The following is a 20,460-nucleotide window of genomic DNA, read 5'->3' on the forward strand; positions in this document are numbered from 1 at the left end:
TTTCGTAGATGTTATTTCGTTATTAATTATGAATGGAGATGAGAAGTAGAGTTTTGATACTTGTACACTAGTGTTGAATCAAAAAAAAAAATGAAAAAGTTGCAACGTGAGTTTTTTTAAAAAAAAGATCAACACATGGCGCTTTCAGCATGTTAATAAAATAACTAACTTTGGAAAATAGTTAAGGATTCTAAACCTACCGCCGAGAATCCCCCACACAGAATTTGAGTGCATTTAGAAAAAAATTGTGTCGTTAATTACTAAGAAAGAAACTCGTTTCAGAGAAGCAATACTAGCAGATGATAAACGTGCTATAACATTGGCTATTGGAGATTATTTTATTACTTTAGTATATTTGCACAGAATGCCAAGAAGTGCAATATGTAACCCTATCAATACAATAACTGCAGCGTTAGTAAACGCGCTAGCAGAAGTCAAGGAAAATAATGTAAACTATAAAACCATAGATAAGTGTTTATATCTTAAAAAGGTATATTTACATGTTTGTATTAAATTGATGGACACGCAAATATTAATACAAGGTTATTTTCAATAAAAAAAATCTTTTACCCCGTTATGTGTAAATTGTTTCGAAGCTAAGCAAGAAACTTTAGACTATTTAATAAGGGAAAGCCCACACTGTTCATATCATAAACATACATGTTTAACAAACTTAAAATCATTTACAAAAATAAAGTATTAGTGGAAATTTTTTCTTAGAACAAAATTGAATTTTTAAAGAAATAAATACATTTTTTTAATTCAATAAGAAATCACTGTGAAAAAATATTGGAAAACATATCCTAGATAGTGGGTCTATTATTTATCCAGTTTTGCAGTAAGATGTCTACTTGATGGATCCCTGGCAGTGAAGATGTATTAAACCTAACCCTTCTTATACATCCTTCAAATTTTATTGAGTCCCATTTTTTAAATAAACACTGTTAGGTACTTATGCATAGAAAAAAAAAACAGTTTTATGTATCTAACAGGTAAATAGTTGGGTTTATATGTTTTTGAATGCATGTATAAATAATATGTTTAATGTATTAATTATACCTAACTATATGTTCTTGTAATATAACTGTACAACTTTTAAATTTAGAAAAGGCAAACATGAAAACAAAGTGAACAACGCGGTTGCATGTTTTTATTCAATTAGCCGGTCATAACGACAAACCAGAAAAAAATTACTTAAAACATTCTCGTTTCTATAATGTTGAAATACATTTAGTTTGAACTTACCGGCCATAATATTGTAAGTGGCTAAATCATTGTGTATTATTGTAGAAATTAACAAACATCTGCATTTAATGATATGCTTGACTGTCATTAGTTTGTAACCACAGTATAAGCGAAAAAAGCATTGTTTTAATGCTTGAAGTTATACAGATTAGATGGTCTGAAGTAGAATGCACAGGTTGTTCACTGTGAGCTTTTTATAGGTAAAGTACCAATCTGAACCTCTGTTATTATACTATCCAACTTGAGAATCTTCATTCTTGCAGTAAACTTTTAAGTAGAATTGGCTTTAGCATATGTTGTCAGGTAATTTAATTTAACATCCAATTTGAGGTATTTATTGTTTTTTAGACATCACTGATAATGATAGAATAGCACCTATAAATATTTCTGACCATGTTAACTGACATTAGCTACCTCGTTTTATTGTGAAAACTAATTAAAACTAGGCTTTTTAATTGTGAGGTTAATGGCTGGAGTGGTAATTATCATATTAATGGCCGGTGCGGAAAAATACGAGTTTTGCGTTATTAACTTATTGGAATCGTCCTATAGAACAAAAAAAATATTAGGTTTGATAGGGTGGAAATGAGAAATAACGAATTTCTAGAACATTAAAAATGGAACAACTGTTCACACACGCAGAGTAATATTTCCTGTTGTACATCCACGTCTAGCGTCACGTGACCATGATTCAACCTCATTATGCGTCGCCATCTTTGCAAACGTAAATGAAAAATAATACTGAAATAAGCAGAATTTAGATAGAAATGAACGTTTTTCTTAATTTCGAGCTACAAATTAATTACTTGTTATCGAAATGAGACGAGTGCCTCCGGCCATCAGCGCGGGCTTCAGTGCTGCCCTGCGCTGCTGTCAATGAAAGAAAAACATCCCTCGAGATAGTACCTATCAGTAAAATATCAAATTCTAGAGGGCTGATCAGAAATATAAATTGAAATGTAATGCAAAGGCAATTATGTAAAGTGAAAAAACGTAATAAATCGAAAAACTGATATAAATATATAGATGAATATTAACAGAGGACACTTACCATTAGTGTGTTGGCGGATATAGCTGAGCAGCAGCAACAAAAAAGTGGATTTTTTAAAATTGCAACATTTAAAACTTTTTTGTACTACTTTTTTAAATTTTCCTATCGCAACGAAAAAACTAAGTCTCCCGGTTTAAAAACAACACGTGACCGCACGACGAACAAAAATACAGTCATTATTAACCCTTTGAGTGCCACGCGAAGTGGTGGAGGTCATGTAGCCAGTGCCAGTCATTTGTGACAGGCCATTCCCCTCAGTGCCAAGCTTTATTTTTATTCTTTGTTTGAAGGTTATTTTTGACGATGGAAGGATTGTGAAGGAAACAGGATTTTTCCGGACATTTGCCATCGTTAAGTGAAACAAGAAAACAGTAACACTACGTTTCGAGATCTGCAATCTGATCTCTTCTTCAGGTAAAGAACTAACCTAATACATAATTACAAACTAGGTTAAAATAAACAAATCTTACTAAAGCGTTGTGGCACGCCTGAGTCAGGAATCACAACCTACATGTTGTATGTCAACTTCACTAACACTAAAGACATGCACTTAATAAAAAAACTATAAAAAAACACCAATCATTAAACTAAACTACGGAATACAGGTCACAATATGTCTTCACTCGTCTACTAACCATTTACGACTGACCAGAGGGGGTAGCCAATGGTAATCGTGACGGCCGGCTAAAACAAGATGGCGGAAATACAAGGGAAGGGGAACAGGAATGGGCCCTTTCGTTATTATTGGTTCATGCGAGATGAACTTCTTAAAACCATATTGTGACTCCGCATTGGTTTATTGCAAATATCCGATCCGTTTGATCTCGAAACGTAGTGTTACTGTTTTCTTGTTTCACTTAACGATGGCAAATGTCCGGAAAAATCCTGTTTCCTTTATTTTTATGTTACTACAGTATTTTACTAAAAAATTAACACCTTCCTTAAATATTAACATAATGGGACACTTTTTGCTTTATTATTTAGGGCAAGATACAGGCTACAAATTGGTATATATACATTTTGACCATAAATTAAAAAAAAATATTTATATATGTGTAAGCAAAAATAAAAAAACAAAAAAAACATTTTTTTGTTTAAGATACAAGTATTTATTTATTTTTGTTTTATGAGTTTTATGTGCCAATTTTATGTTCCCCATGTTAGTTGGAATATATGTACCAAGTTTCATAAAAATGCATTTATATATAACTGAGTTTTGAATTTTTTTTTATATATTGCTGCAAAATGCTGAAAACCTGCCCCAACATGCACGCTTACTCTTGTTCATGTAAAATATATTTTACTAGTTTTAAGAAATTAAATCAAGGTAAATTATACAACTGTTATTTTTTTATTATGGACAGACTTAAATTAATTACTTTGGGCTTATTTCATTAGGCCTATTATACTAAACCCTTCAGATGAAATAACTGAATGAGTGTTTTTATCATAAGAATAAATTAATGTATTTTCACGGTCAGATTCCGTTATATGCCCCCAACGCTTAAATTTTTTTCAATGAACTTAGAACGTTATAAAACTATGTAGTTGAGTAACAGAACTAACATTCCACCAATCAACAAGCATTTCCAGGTATTGCGATCGGTATTGTTGTCGCTGTTATCTTATCTTTCTCAAGAATCCCGATTACGGCAGGCCGCGCGGCATCACATGATTATTTAAGTTTAGGTTAGTTTAGTTAAATTAGCGTTGGGAGCATAATGTTAGTTTTGTTACTCAACTACATTGTGATATAATGTTATAAGTTCATTGAAAAGAGTTTAAGCGTTGGGGGCATATAACGGAATCTGACCTATTTTCGCTTAAGGGCGATCTGTTCCTTTTACTCATTTCGGCAAACTATACCTTATTCAATAATGAAATTGAACTGAAGTAATTAAAGTAGGAAACTTTTAAAACATTAATCAAAATGTCAACACAGCCACAATAGACAGCTAGCAAAAACAACTGAACGTAAACAAAACGACTGCAGCGTGACAACAGGCGGTTCGCGCCACAGTCTTCTAGATATCAGCTACATAAAAATATTTTATACTATATATACAAACTATCACTACGTGAATTATGTCGTACATTTCTTGGGCTTTAATTTGATACGTTTTACGATATTATACATCAATATTTAGCAACAGGATGACCAATATTGAAAAGGCCGATCTAGTCGGCCCTTGGCACTCAAAGGGTTAAAAATTCCATGTTCAATTAAAAAAGAAATAATTTCGTTTCAGTTAAAACGTAAACTCTTTACGTGCCCTACTAAACACTCCAACACACACAATTCACTAGGGTTGGTCGAACTAGTGGATGGTTGATTCATAATTATAATGCAATCACTCAATCCAACCTACTGAACACGATATCTTGTGAGGCACTGACTCATGCCCCGGAGAACTCAGATAACAGATATGCTATCAGGCTGCTATCAGTCCCGGCCGCAGATAATATTCAAGTAAACAGATTATCCAGATACAGCACACAAACTGAACATTAAAACATTAGAAACTTAACTACTTACGAATATACCCCCTAAAATCATGTTATTTGTCATTTGCACCCCCTAATACTATATATATATTTTTTGTTCAGGAGGGTGAGCAGAATACGTTGATAACATCAAATTCGTGATTTGCTGCCTCAGCCTTTAATCTTACGAGGGGGTACCCAAAAGTAACCGGAATTGTATTGCTGGCAGCCGGCAGCGTGTAGTACACATTCCTGCCGCTAGGCGTTTGTCGCGCAACCCATTGCGAGCTCAGTGACCCCAGTTCCGTTGTCCTAGTGCATTCTGTTCATTCGTAGTGACTGTTTTCGCTAACCCTGTTTTGTTCTTGTTTCGTTTTTTGTCATGGCAAGTTTAAGTGAACAACGTGCAGCTGTGAAATTTTGTTTTTTACTTGGTAAAAATGCTGCAGAAACTATTTTAATGTTGAATACAGCTTACAAAGATGATGCTATGGGGAAAACTCAGGTCTACGAGTGGTTCGCTCGATTTAAAAATGGCGACATGTCGATTGAAGACAAACCTCGTTCTGGACGTCCATCAACCTCTCGAACAGACGAAAATGTTGAGAAAATTCGTGAACTTGTGCTCACCGACCGTCGACAGACAATTGAGGAACTATCAGAGAGTAGTGGGTTAACTTGGAGCTCGGTTCAGCGAATTTTAACAGGAGATTTAGGACTGAAAAGGGTTGCTGCCAAATTTGTTCCTCGACTTCTGACTGACCATCAAAAGGCACATCGAGTTGAAACTTGCCGCCTTCTGAAAGAACATCTCGAAAATGATCCTGATTTTCTGGAAAAGGTAATTACTGGTGATGAGTCATGGTGCTATGGTTATGACCCAGAAACGAAGCAACAGTCAAGCCAATGGAAGTCGCCATCTTCACCTCGTCCAAAAAAATGTCGGCAAGTCAAATCAAACATCAAAACCATGTTGATTTGCTTTTTTGATGCTAAAGGCATTGTTCATTCTGAGTTTGTTCCTCCAGGTCAGACCGTCAACCAAACATTTTATTTGGAGATTTTAAGAAGATTGCGCAACAGTGTTCGCCAGAAAAGACCCGATTTGTGGCAGACTGGAGACTGGTTCTTCCACCACGACAACGCACTGGCACACACAGCCATCTCAGTTAGGCAGTGGTTCCGCTGCCCCACGCACCTTACTCGCCTGACCTCGCTCTACGCGACTTTTTTTTATTTCCACACATGAAAAGAGGCTTGAAAGGTCAACGATTTGTCAGCGTTGAAGAGGTTAAGAAAAAAACTAAGCTCGAGCTTGCAGCCATTTCTAAAGATGACTTCAAAAAATGTTTTGATCAATGGAAATACCGTTGGGACAAGTGTATTAGTTGTAATGGAGATTATTTTGAAGGAGATAAGGTCATATTGTAAAAAATTTGATAATATATAATTTTTATAAAATAATTCCGGTTTTTTTTGGGTACCCCCTCGTATAATATCCGACAAGTTTAGGGCTGTCACATGTTCATCTCATGATCATGAGTCAACCTTATAGTCAATAAAATTTTTTTTATATTTTAATTTTTTTAATCGCCCGGGCAGGTTACTTTTTTTAAAGAATGCGCATAGACATATTTTGGTTTGGTGACCACGTTGCATTTAAAGCCACAATGCTATATTTCGTTCAAGTTTAGCGTTTTTGGTCATTCTGTGGTGGAATAGGCTAGTATTTTTTCTGCCACGAAGTGTATTTCCATCACATTACAACGACGTCGAAAAAAATTGGCTGTATATTTTTACCTCAAAAAATCTTTTGTCATATGGGTTCAAAATTACCCCAATTGGCAATGGGCATTTTTGGGTTAAATGAGTTTAGTATTTTGGGTGGCAGCATCATTCATTCCTATCAATACTCTCATCTCCTATTGTCATCTTTCTGTGTATTTTGGTACAAGAAAGAATCTGTTGTGTTATTTTAGGTTCATTTTATATTGGAGAAACCTTTATTCCTCCTACAGGTAGTTAAGATGTGACTTGAAGGCTATTTAATTCCAAAAAATGTTAGGTTGAAAATAGTGACAGATAATATGAGAGTAAGTCAAATACAGATGATCATTTTTTTACCTTTGTTTAAAAACCTTATACATCACCTATTATTCTCTTAAAATTTTCAATATACTCTCCTGTGTGATCTGCATACTTTTGCCACCGATTTGAAAGTTTCAGTATTCCCTGGTCCTAGAAAGTTTGATTGTGAGTTGTAAGGCAAATTGTGCATGTGCTCCTCAACTTTTCATTGCTCTCAAATTGTTTTCCTCCCAGTGATTCTTTTATAGATGTGAACAAAAAAATAGTCACAGGGGGACAAGTCAGGGCTATTAAAGAGGGTGCTCAAGGGTTTTCCAGTCTATTTCTTCCAATGTTTCCCTTATCAAAGCTGCGGTGAGAGGCCTTGTGTAGTCTTGGAGGAGAATAACATCTCTGATGGGCATGTCTCTTTTTTTTATTTCGATAGGTGGCTTTCACCAACTTTAAGAACTGGCTGTAATGGTTTCAAAACTGTAGTACAAAAATAGATTTTTTAATAATTTTACTCATTGTATTTATTATAAAAGTCAGTGCAATGTGCAAGTAAAAAAAAAGTTCCAACAGTAAACTAGTCTCTTATGTTTATGATTGAAAAAAAAATACTGTACCCAATTTTTAAGTCTTTTAAAATTTAAAAAGGTATTGGAACACTGTAAACTACAATGTCTTACGATAAGTGCTGAGTTCTCTCATGAAACAGGAAAATTACCCAGTTATTAAATTAGTACATTTTGAATTATAAAAAGTTTTACACTTAAATTACACAAAATGTATAGTTGTTATTTAATCATTGATGTGAGTGCCATGGAAAGAAGGAGTATCCTGTCATTATTAAAAAAGATAAACACTTTCAAACTGGTTTTGAAAACAAATCTACCATGTTACAGCAGCATCATGGTAAATTATCAATATGACAATTATCAAACTAAAACCAACAATAACCTAGTAACTGACCTCATGAAGAGTTAAAACCGGTGCTCAAACTGCAACCCATTGTTTTCCAGACAGAGTTCAATCCTTGAGGTGAAGCTATCTACAGCTCTCATTATCTCTTATCTACTGATCGTATTTATAACCTCCCTTATCCGGTGCATCATGTCCTCTGTAGTTGTTGGTCTTGATTTATACACTAGGTCTTTTAGTCTACCCCACAAGTAAAAGTCCATATACGTTAAATCAGGAGATCTCGCTGGGTAGTTCACAGGGCCTGCCTCTTCCAATCCATCTGTCAAGGTATTGCTCGTTTTGAATTAATCGAGAATCTTCTGCGTAGAGTGCTAGTGCCCCATCGTGCATAAACCACATGCGTTGTAAGACTTCCTCAGGGATTTCGATCGATAAATTAGGCAAGTGACCAATGAGAAAGTTGATTTAAACTACTCGGTCTAGGCGATGGTCAAAGAAGAATGGCCCTACAATTTTGTCACCGATAATACCGCAAGTTGTCCTTTGGTTGTCCACTTCTCGCATCCAGTGTGGGTTTTCAAATGCCCAGTATCTCATATTGTGACGGTTCACTTCTCCATTACTCCTAAACGTAGCCTCGTCAAACCACAACATGTTACGGTGAAAGTTTTGATTTTGTTGTAGTTTTTCTCGAGCCCACAAACAAAAGTTTATTCTATGAAGGTAGTCATCTCCATGGAGTTCTTGATGTACTGACATCCTATATGGGTGTATTTTATGAATGTGAACTATTCTTAAAAGAGATCCTTACACATACCATAATCAAGAGCTACTCTTCGTGTAGAATCATGCGGATTCAGTTCAAAGTCTGCCAAAACTTTGGGTGCCCTATCACTTCTCACGGGTCTAGCGAGTTCCTTTCCTTTGTTGTGGTCAGGTTGAACATGACCTGTTTCACGAACTCGACTGGCAAGTCTTTGAAAAACGTTCCTGGAGTGATGTTCGCGGTCTGGGTAACGTTGGGCATAAAGAAGAGCGGCAGCTAAGTAATTTTGGAAACATTCCCCTAACACCATAAGCATCTGGAATGCCTCCTCTTTTGAGAACAGCATTTTAGAACAAACAAAACTTACACTACGTACTTTAAAAAAAATTTAAATTAATATCTACCTCATACAACGTGGTCACAAGAACTGAATAGAGAGATGATAATAATAGAGATTAGATAAGAGACTAAGGAATTGGTTCCAAAGTTCTTCCAGGGGCAACTCGTGTATTTGGGATTGTTAAAACATGAACACTACGGTTAGATTGCTTTTGAAACATGTTACACTGATAGAAATCCTGATGTGTTTTATACTACATTATTTAAAAACAAATTAAACTTAAAAGTCCAACTTGTTTTTCATTTGTTTCATTGGGTTTTGATATTAATACAAACTAACTTAGTAAAATTATTAAAAAATCTATTTTTGTACTACAGTTTTGAAACCATTGGAGATAGAGACAAACTTTAATTGTAGAAAATGTTTATTTTTTAAAGACCTTTCTAATTATGTACAACACAACCTAGGTTGCTATTTGTTTTTTTTTAGATTGGGGCTGTTAAGTATTTAAAAATTCTATGTATTTTTAAAATGTGTAAATTTTGGGGTAGGGTGGCATTTGATGATATTTTTCGATAAGCCGTCTCATCATTAGTTTTGAATAAAAATATCGTCTCTCTACATTTGTGCAGGTAGTTGCAATAAATTTACCCACAAACCCCTGATTTTTTAACGTGTTGGTGTACCCTGTACATAAGCGGCAAGATAGGCTCAAACTTTTTGCATCAAAATAATCAGTGAAGATATACCTTTAAAATGAGGTATAACTCAACATACCTTTACATTTGAACATGTTTCAAAAACCATCCCTACCCCCAAAAACTACCCTTTTGGGGTGTTTTAGAGATTTCAAAATAATTTCTCCAAATTCTTTGGGGTGGAAATAGGGGAGTTTAAGTTGTTACGAATAATCTACCTCGTTTGGTTTGGCCGCTATACGTACCATACGGGTGGTCTGCCTCGCCCTGTATAAATAACTCTTGTACTTTTGTTAATGTAATATTGTAAATTTGAACTATAGAGCATGTTTATAACAAGGGAAAAAATTTTTGAACAAAGTACGCATACGGACGGGACACAGAGGATAATATAATTAAAACACATAAAGGTATAATTAATGTTGTTTTAAATTATCAAACTAAAGTATACGATACTTATAGTATTGTAACATAATTAGTTAAAGTCTCTCTAAGCATATATATTTTTATATAAGAAATCTTCTTAAATTATAAAATCACAATTTAATTGACTTCAAATTTATAAAATATTTGATTTTTTATTCTTTTATTTCTGGAGACTTGAATAGTCCACTTATTTCTGTAAACGCAACAATGTAAGGGTTTGGCTTGTCGATTTTAAATAACTGTTCTTCGTTTTTTCTACTTACAATAGTCATGTACACAACTTTAATATTGTTATCTGTATCAACAGGTTTGTGTAATTCCCACAAGCTTTTGTTTTCTCTTTCTCACTAACAAATTGTTTGAGAAAAAAGTCCTACCCTAATTTCATTTTTTGACACAGGTCTAGCCAAGAGTTTTAATTGGTCTTCTTTAGAATCTGAGTACCGTAACCATTTCTGTTGAACCATACAGTTTGACTGAGGAAATGTGTCATTCATATTCATCAAGTCCATTTGGCTGGTTTGTGGCTGTTTTCTGTTTCTGCCTATATTTTCTTTTTCTTTCGGTTTCCTTTAAGCGCTTTAATTGTATCTCAATCTTATCTGATTTTGTTGATCTACCTGCCATTAATAATTGTTATTTGCTGTTAGCTCTTTGTTGTTTCTTTCTCTCTGTATCTGTTTTCAAGCTATTATTCCATGCTTAGTGATAAAGTTTCAATCTATCGCTGCATTTCTGAACACATTGATTGAATTTTTCTTTTTTTATTGCATGTTTCTCTATATTTAAAGTCATGTCTGAAAAAAACAAATTTGTTATGGTTATATGGAAATATACAATTTATACACATTTTTCTCTGATAGAGGGAGGCCTAGACCTATATAAAATGTTGGTTGAAGTAACCAAGCCATAATAATGAAAAAGCGTTACTGATGGGACAAATTTTAAAATTGAATATGATTGCAAAGTAAGAAAAAAATTAAACACTTTCGGGTTTGACTAAGAATACATTGTTAACACAAAATTCATTGTTTAGTTAAGTATTTCATTTAATTGTTATGGGCAGGACTTTTAGGGAGTCTTTACAACATTGTATACGTCCAATTTTCTGATCATCAACTTGATCAAAACTAGTATGTCAGTGTAAAGTCCAGTTAATAAGGGTTTTCCTCCAAATGTTAGCAAACAGCTGATCAAGGTGTTCTTATATATTTTTGTTAAATCACCTATAATTTCGCATCTGAAAAGGCTAACAGGAACATGTTAATTAAGAGTGCAAAAATTTGTAAAACCAACAATACTTATAAAAATAGTTATTGATTCTGCCAGCTCCGATTTTTCTCTTAATAATAATACTAAAACTGAAAGTATAAAAATATATTTAAAATTTTATATCTAGGATTACTTTTCCATGAAATGGCTGATTTAGTGAAGTTATTGAGACATTATGTTTTTGTTCTTTTAGGGGTTAAGATTGTTCAACGGATTTGAAAATACTCATAAAAATGTCAGGACATATAATTCGCCAACTTGAAGAACGACATGTTGCCATCAAAGTTGATTTGATGGTATGGTCTAACAAGATGGACCTTCTAGCTCTTTCCAACAGTAAAGGTAAACCTTTTCTGTTTTACAGATTCTATATATTTTTACTCTTTGGTTGTCTGTAATTCCTTAACCCTCCAGGTGATATATATTTTCACCCATGGTGATGGGCCAGTTTGACTTAATTGTGAAAATTCTCATGTAAAAATTAGTTTTATTCAGCCAATAAAGGTTTCATAATATATTTTGTTATATATAATTTAATATGTATATTCTAAAGAATCAGAAAATAATAATATAATTAAACTTACCCTAATCTGATGAGCCTTTGTATTTTGTTGAATTTGAAAGTTTACTTTTGCGAAAAAAGATTTTTAAATTCTCACAACTGCTGTTTTACTATGCATCACTAAGTTTTTTAATCAATATTTTTAAAGATTTTTATAACTTTTTATATAAACAGTAATTTAAAAATATAACAATGTGTACTGGGCATAACATGAGTAAGAACCTGATGAACAGATGAGCAAAGTTCATCTTGCTCAGACAGTAATGTATATTAGCAGCTACTCTCTATCTAGTCTCAGGGTACTCTCGGTTGCTTCTATGTCTTATTTTAAATTTTGTGTAGAATATTCTTACCCATTAAGAATACATTGACTTGAAATTTCAGCTTACTTGGTCACTATCCTCTGCAACAACTAAGATCACCAAGTTTAAAAATGTGTGTATTTTTAGCCAAAATAAAATATTATAGATACACCAGATAATAATTTGTGATGGTGAAATTTTGCAAATGAAATTCTCTCATGCAGGGACCAATTTTTATTATTGATATACTTTATTAATGCCACTTATACATAGTTTGAAGTCAACTCATTTGAAGCCATTATTTCTGGGTTTAAAGAGTAAATCTTTATGAGTCCTAGTTCTAACAGTAAATGTTATCCAATAGACTGAATTTTGCAGTTAAGATACCCACATAGTGAATGTTTTGTAACAGAAGACAAAATTCCTTAAGTAAAACCATTTAAGTATTTTTGTTTGATCTTCTCCTGAACCTATTTAATGGAGCTGATGCACCACTAGCGAAACCAAATCATTGAACTGCTCAAGCAAAAATCATTTAGCTTTGGTATTTATTAAGTAATGTAAGTTTTCAGTTAAAATTACAATTTTTAATTCCATTTTGAAGGCAAGAAATGTGTCATACAGATAAAATATAATTTAGCACTCTGTGTTAAGATATTGATAGGCAGGTATTAAACAAAGTTATTAGGACTTATGACATATGCAATATTTTTTTAAGTGTGCAAGAAAGCTAAAACAGTACCTGATAGCTAATTCTCCTACTGCTTTGAGGAATGAATGTTAATGCTTAGGTAATGAGTTTAACATTTTTAACACTATTCACCTGTAAACTTTGCACATTAAAAATAAAAATATTTTCTATTAAATTGGATATTTATATAATGTTTACTTATCTGTTAGCCTTACACTGTACAAAATAGATTAGACACTATGTTCTTATTTTGATAATTGTATTTTATCAGGCATTTGTTATTTCCTGATATCCTTTTATAGCCCCTTAAGCCTATTAGCTTACTACGACTACTAGCTGCTATATTGTGTGAACAATGTTATCATTTTGTTACTTGATTTTACCTTGTATTGAAATTACTCTTTATATTTAAAAATCAAAATGTGAATCTTTTGCAGGAGAAATAGCTCTTCACCGATTGACATGGCAGAGGGTTTGGCTACTGCCTCCTCCTACACCAGATATGGTTGTACGCAAACTGGCTTGGAGACCAGATGGCCGAGTAATCGCAGTTGCATATGTACCCAGTAAGTAGATAACAGGCCTAAGTATTTGGTTAAAAAAGGCTTAATTACTAGATTTATTTTAGCTTGTAATATTGTTTAACCCATTTTACTCCAACTATTTGATATCAGATTTCCCTAATCATGTAATTTAAAAATAAATGTACTATACTCTGAAAAAATATTTATTTTGTTTTTAGAAGTCTCTTTATATTTTGTTCTTGCATAGGTAAATAAGGTGATACTGAAAAGTAAAACATTTGTATTTCAAATTATATTTTTTTGGTATTTTTATTTGCTCTTCTCTGGCAATAGTTAAGATCTATAACAGGCTACATTCTAAGTTTTATATATAGACCACCATTAGCCACACTAGTTAATATATAAATTAAAATTAAAGTTTTTTTTCCTTTCATAACCTTAACAAAAACAATGATAAATTTGAATGCCTGTGCCTGATAAGTGTATTAAACTCATAGTGAATTGTATTCCTGAGTGGCAAATTTTATGAATTAAAAATAAAATTGTGTTAATAATATACTCAATATTTCAATAGTTTTTCAGGTGTCCACATCTAGTTCTTATCCTCCAAAATCTTCCAAAATTCCCATATCCACAAATTAATTGACATATTTGATACTTCAAATGAATGTAAATTTTTTGTCATTATTTATTATAACAAGTGCTATTCAGAAAGTAAGGACCGTTTTTTAATTTTAAAAAACCAAGTACAAAAAAATATTTTATTATATGCATGGGAATGAGGAACTAAAATACTACTTTTCTACATAACTATACAAATTCAGACACTTATCATAGTAGTGGACAAGCTTTGAAACTGTCATAGAATTCTGCCACCTGTGATCTCAGCCACTCACTGACGTGTACCTGGAGATCCTCATCGTTGTCAAAATGCTGTATTGTTAGCCAGGTCTTCATTTTCGGAAACAGGTAAAAATCAGTCAGAGCATGATCGGGACTGTAGGGAGATGAGAAAAAACTTCCCAGTAAAGAGTTCTTACATATGGTTTGTCGTGTAAAGTCGGGCATCATCTTGCTTAACACATTAGCTGCCACGCTGAATTTAGGTGGTTTTCTGTGATTGCCAATTTTTTAAACTGTTTTAATCTAATAGATCATATTCATTTAGCGATTATTACATATCACTGACACCTAATATACCCTAATAACGTGTTTATATATTCAAAGAAAAAAAGTCAGATATGGCCGGCCAATTTTATTTTGTTTTTATTTTCCACTGAAAATGTTCTTGCCGGTCAGATATGGTCGGCAGGGTTAGACTGTCGAAATTCATCTACTCTGCGAGGTTGGCACTAACCGACGGCCGCCCCACTACTCTGACTAACGTTCCCGCCAATTTGACGTGTTTTCTGTTTACTTGTCTGTTACTGATCATTATACAGACAACATCATTGCAGGTAGTTTCCAGATGGAAAGATAAACGAGACGTACGCATGCTTTCTACTCTGCATGGCGTTGATTTTATTGATACAGGTAAAAAGGACAAACAACATAGGTCTATTCTGAAACCACAGGTTGTAAATGATTACAATACTGCTGTACGAAAATCCATGAATTGGTACCACAAGGTGGCTGAGGAGCTTCTACTCGGTACAGCAATGGTTAACTCCTGGTTAGCATATACAGACAAAGTCAAGGCAAGACCAACAGCTAGTGGACGACTTAAAAAGTACAGTATTTCTATAACTGCTTTCAAGGAGAAGGTAGCTATTACCTTGATGGGTCTAAAAGAAGATGAAGTTGTTTCATCTGTAAGTGTTATGGGACGTCATTACTTGACCGTCTCAGAAACCTTTGTCGGCGAGGGAAAAACCAGACGCAGAGTGAGGAAAAATTGTAAAATATGTTACAAGAAAACAGTAACAGAGTTTGGGCGCAAGGGGGCAAAGAACTTAAAAAAAGTTAACACTTTCTGCGACCAATGTTAGGACAAACCATACTTGTGTAAAATCTGTTTCAAAGAAGTACATAAATAATGAAGTAACTGACTTCTGTGAAAGCACATGGCTATAAAATAACGTTATTGATCGTTCATTTTGCTAAATAATAAGTAAATTTAGCTAAGTACTATTTGGATATACTTGTAAAATAAAATTTAAAACAACTTCATAATAATCAATTTTACCCACAATTTTTATACTACCTAGGATACAGGTTATGGTACGTATAGATTTATTTATAGCTTATTTCTTATAAAACAATTTAATTTTATAATACCAGTTGTATAGTTCTATATAAACAGTTTTCTGTAATATTTTAAAATACACATTGAGGGTAAAAATAATTGCTGGCTATATCTGGTCGGCAGAAATACGCAAACATTGTTGAATTTCAAGCCAGCACTGTTTTATATTCACAAAGCACTAGAATAAAACATCATGGTTCTCTGTATAGCCTATCCCTAACAGACTACTGTCAATTTAGTTTGGGATCAATAGATCGCAAACTAGTAGCCAGTTCTAGTATGTCGAACATAACCTTGCATTCCACCACTGTCGGCCAGATATGGTCGGCACAATTCTGTTACTAACATCATTGTGTCGGCCAAATCTAGTCGGCGGGGCTGCTAACGTGTTAAGGAAAATTTTGGTTGACAATTTTCCTCTGCGCTTGTTTTGGACAGTCATCTAAGGTTTTGCAATGTTTGGCAGTACCGCTCAGAGTTTATTGTTGCACCATGCTCGAGAAAATCAATAAGAACGCCTTGCCTGTCCCAGAAGACTGTTGCCATGGTCTTCCTTTCCTTCTGTTTGCAGACATTTCCTGGGGTATTTAGGAGAACGTTTGTGCCCACTCCATGGTAGTTTGTCTCACAATATCTCATGTTTCACCCAGGTTTCATATCCTGTTACGGTTTGGTCCAATACTACATCACCATGAATGTGGTAGGCCTTTAAAAACATCAAAGCTGTCTGCATTCATTGTTCTTTAAGGACATCTGTTAACAGTTTTGGAACCCATCTTACACAAAATTTGTGGTAGCCTAGCTTCTGTAAAACAATTTCAAACAATTAAGTTCATAAAACTTGTGGGAAGTATAGGGAAAGCTCAGTTATTGTGAAACAGTCAAATTGTTTTAATACCCAGGCTAAATATTTGCATTTATATATATATATATATATATATATATATAAATAAATGTGTGTCCACGCCTCGTGTGCAATAAATTCTAAATCTCTAAATTGCAAACTAGTCATTTGTTCTATATAAAAATCTTTTGACATTTTATTTCAAACTATGTACATGTTCATTACATCATACATTGTTGTCTATGATTAATCCCAAGTTTGTGCTATCAACATTCTGCAATTTTATTGCTCAATGAACATTTTTTGTTTGTCCCTCCAAACTTATTTCATTGTAACATATACAATTTGGATTTACTTAAATTTAAAAAAAGATTTGTACTTTTTCAAAAACTCTTTAATTGCTGAGAAGCATATAAAATCTGATAACACAATACTATCTGAAGTTTTACCTGAAATTACCTAATTTTCTGCCATCAGCATATAAATAGACATCTTAGTGCTGTTTCATTCACTACTACATGCTGATTTATATAACAAAGAAAAAGAAGGGGTATAGTGTTGATCCTTTTGGAACTTCATGATTACTGTTCTTAAATTTGAGTGGAATTTTTTCTAATAATATTTAGAATTTTATGTCGAAATTTGCTCAATTTTTACAAATTGCTTTGAATGAACCATATGAGTTCTTTAGGAGTTATATCAAAAGTTTCAAGATTTATGTCTTGTCTATAATGTGACTCACTGCCAAATGCTATTTTCAATACCAAAAACATCCAAACAACATGTTCACCCTTATCTACTGAATTAACTATTTATTTAATAAATTATTTTGATATCAGAGAAGAGTTGATCAAATGTGTTAAAGGTTTTTCTATTAATAATTGGGCTTGATTAATTTAGGGTCATAATTGAAATTTCGTTAAGCACTGACGGATATTAATTTTCAATTGTTAAAATAATTTCAGTTGTTTTAAAATTGAGGCTACAGTAAAAACTGTAATGGTCATATCCCTGGGAAATATCGCACCTCCGATATCTGGTCTAGTAACAAAATGTTTTGTAACTAAAAACTGTACTAACAGGAAATGCTGTACAGGCAAGCTTGATCACGGTCTCTCACATGTAGCTAAAGGGGTGGGGACTAGAAAGGGATAAGAGAGGCTGGGGGCTTTGTTACTTTTTCAGAAACCTCACCGAAAATATTTTTAGAAACAATAATCTTGGCGAAACCTTTTGCTGTTTGTGTTGTGTGTAAGTTGTTTTGTGTTTTGCTTTTGCTCAAGTTCTGAATTCAAAAATATTACATCAATGAATCTTCTACTTGTTGGTCCAAAATAAAATTGTAGTATAAAAATTAAATGAAATGAAACGAAAAGGTTTTTATTTTCAAACAGAGTTAAGGCTATTGTAGTCTTCTCTTTCACTCAACATTTAGTTATTATGCACTCTTGAATAAACAATTCTAATAACATTTACTTACAAACTAAAGAACGTAATAAACAAATAGAAAACACCCCCCTTTTTATGTTATACCCTTTTGAATAGTATTTTACTGTACATCAGTAACTGTAACCACAAAATTTCTTAACGAAAGTAATATTCAGTAGTTTTAGCATTAGGACATGCAAGTGTTGTTACTTGTTCCTTGTGGGTGACAGTAAAATATAATGTACCTTGACACATGAGTAATGTCCGGTCAGTAGCCATTTGCATTGAGGATCCGTCATAGAAGTGCAACTATAACAGAAATTGTAACTTACTATTGTAGATTATATAGTTGCACACACCCTGACGTCATTGATGTCCATTTGGTTTGTCATCACGATATCCATCTTTCAATAGTTGTTATGAATCATCTATTTTTAAATTCTGTAATTATTATCTTTAAGTATAAGATTTATCTCTGATAAGTCTTATACTTGCCAAGCTCATGATAATAAAAACCTTGTTAACAAGTTCAACAACATTCTAAATTTACTGCTGTGTAGAAAATCTGTCCTAGATCTATTTACAATTGCCTTTTGGTAAGCATTGTAAATTTCATCATGGAGCAGCTGTTTTAAATCTACAAAAAAGTCCAGAGAGAGCCTCAATTGAGATTTCACAATCCTTTAGTTTGGACCTTTAATGATTAATAATTCTTAGAATCAAAATAATGGTTATTCAGATTTCATGCAGAGTATTATCATATTGATCAGCGCCCTGTATAATTGTATTTTTTAAAGAAATTGAACTTAGCTTTACATTTATATATATATATATATATATATATGTTACGTTTATATATAATATTGTGTATGCCTGGTGGCAACCAATTAAAATATCTCAATTCCTCATGAGGATTTCATGTGTATGGTCAACTTATATTTTACAGATAACAGTAATGGACAGGTAAGTATTATACTTGCTAGTATACCATCATTTTTAACCATAAATTCATTTCATGTTATTTGTTACTATATGCTATTATATACTATATTTGTTACTATATGCTACTATATACTATATTTGTTACAGCATCTGTTACTATATGGATCTACCTAAAAAAAAAAGTATCTGCCTAATGTACCGAGTGTTACTCACGGTGTATGTAAAGAAATCGCCAACGATTTCAACATGTTTTTTGCTAGTGTTGGACATAACTTGGCAAGTTCAATTAACACCGGGGGTGCATTAATCATCGATGATGCAGATTACCGGTGGGACTCACTGTTCACACTTAGGACTGTCACTGAACTGGACGTTATCAGACACATTACTGCACTACGTGGCGGGTCCGCTCCTGGTTATGACGGTGTCCCAGCTTCTGCACTCAAAGACAATATTCATATTTTCTCCAAACTTTTTCTACATATTTTAAATCTTAGCTTGGCATACGGTATATTTCCTGATAGTTTTAAGTTAGCTAAAGTAATCTCACTTCACAAGGCTAGCACATTTACAGAGAAAAATAACTATCGTCCCATTTCATTGGTGTGTGTTCTCTATGGTGCTGGAGAGAATCGTCAAAGAGCAGTTTGTAAATTACCTTCAACACAACCATATTTTAGCGGAGTGTCAATACGGGTTTAGGGCTGATAAAACCATTTCAGACATTCTCTTTGATGTAAACAAAGAAATTTATCATACTTTATCAGATGGTATGAGGACCTTTTTAATTTTCCTTGACCTAAAGAAAGCATTTGATAGTGTAAATAGAAATAAATTAATTTACAAATTATCAGCTATAGGCGTAACGGATAATGCTCTCGCATGGTTTAGGAGCTACCTTGCGGACAGACGGCAGTTTGTGTCTGTTTGCGGTGTGAATAGTGATGAGCTTCCTGTGGATTATGGTGTAGTTCAAGGAAGCACTCTGGGCCCTATATTATTTTTTATATACATTAACAACATTTCAAAACTGCAGTTTCAGGGTAAACTTTCTTTTTGCTGACGACACGCTAATTATTATCAAAGGTAAATCTTGGCAGGATGTTCAAAATAAATCTTTTATTGACCTCATGATAATTAAAAAATGGATGGACCAAAATGTTTTATCACTTAACGTTTCAAAAACTAAATTTATGCCCCTTTCTCTTACATCAAATTCAGATTACAACTTACACGATTTAATTATTCATAATTGTAATAATCACTATAACAATGCCTGTGCCTGTAATAAAATCAAGAAAGTGTCGTCATACAAATATTCGGGTGTGTTGTTTGATTCTCGAATGAAATGGATAGATCACATTAATTTTTTTTAATAAAGCAAGAAAGTATATATTTGCTTTAGGCAGTTAAATGGCATTTTGAGTTTTGATGAAACAAATAGTTTATTTTGCTTATGTGCAATCCCTTTTTTCTTATGACATTCTAGCTTGGGGGTTGCTTTTCCTTCAGATATTAACAATTTAGATATAGTTCAGAAATCTGTTCTGAAAGCCAGTTTTGCGTAGTGTAGACAATATCCCTCTGATTTATTGTTTCAAGAAACAGGAATTCTGCCAATTAAAATCATTTTTATTAAAGTCTTA

The 20,460-nt window shown here is 33.2% G+C and overlaps 1 protein-coding gene across 2 annotated transcripts in view; it reads left to right on the forward strand.

Annotated features, from left to right (window-relative positions):
* The first annotated feature begins 1,185 nt into the window (after nucleotides 1-1,185).
* LOC124369170 (anaphase-promoting complex subunit 4-like) overlaps nucleotides 1,186-20,460 on the forward strand; it is a 43,126-nt gene continuing 23,851 nt past the window's right edge. Inside the window, exons 1-3 of one of the 2 annotated variants that reach the window (XM_046826967.1) lie at nucleotides 1,186-1,258; nucleotides 11,470-11,618; nucleotides 13,269-13,397. In XM_046826967.1, coding sequence (XP_046682923.1) covers nucleotides 11,510-11,618; nucleotides 13,269-13,397 — 238 coding nt within the window. In that variant the 5' untranslated portion in view covers nucleotides 1,186-1,258; nucleotides 11,470-11,509. Of the gene's footprint in view, nucleotides 1,446-11,469; nucleotides 11,619-13,268; nucleotides 13,398-20,460 lie in introns of both variants that reach the window. The other variant, XM_046826966.1, reaches the window with a different exon arrangement.

This window comes from Homalodisca vitripennis, chromosome X (genome assembly GCF_021130785.1).
Source record: "Homalodisca vitripennis isolate AUS2020 chromosome X, UT_GWSS_2.1, whole genome shotgun sequence".
Classification (NCBI taxonomy): Eukaryota; Metazoa; Arthropoda; class Insecta; order Hemiptera; family Cicadellidae; genus Homalodisca; species Homalodisca vitripennis.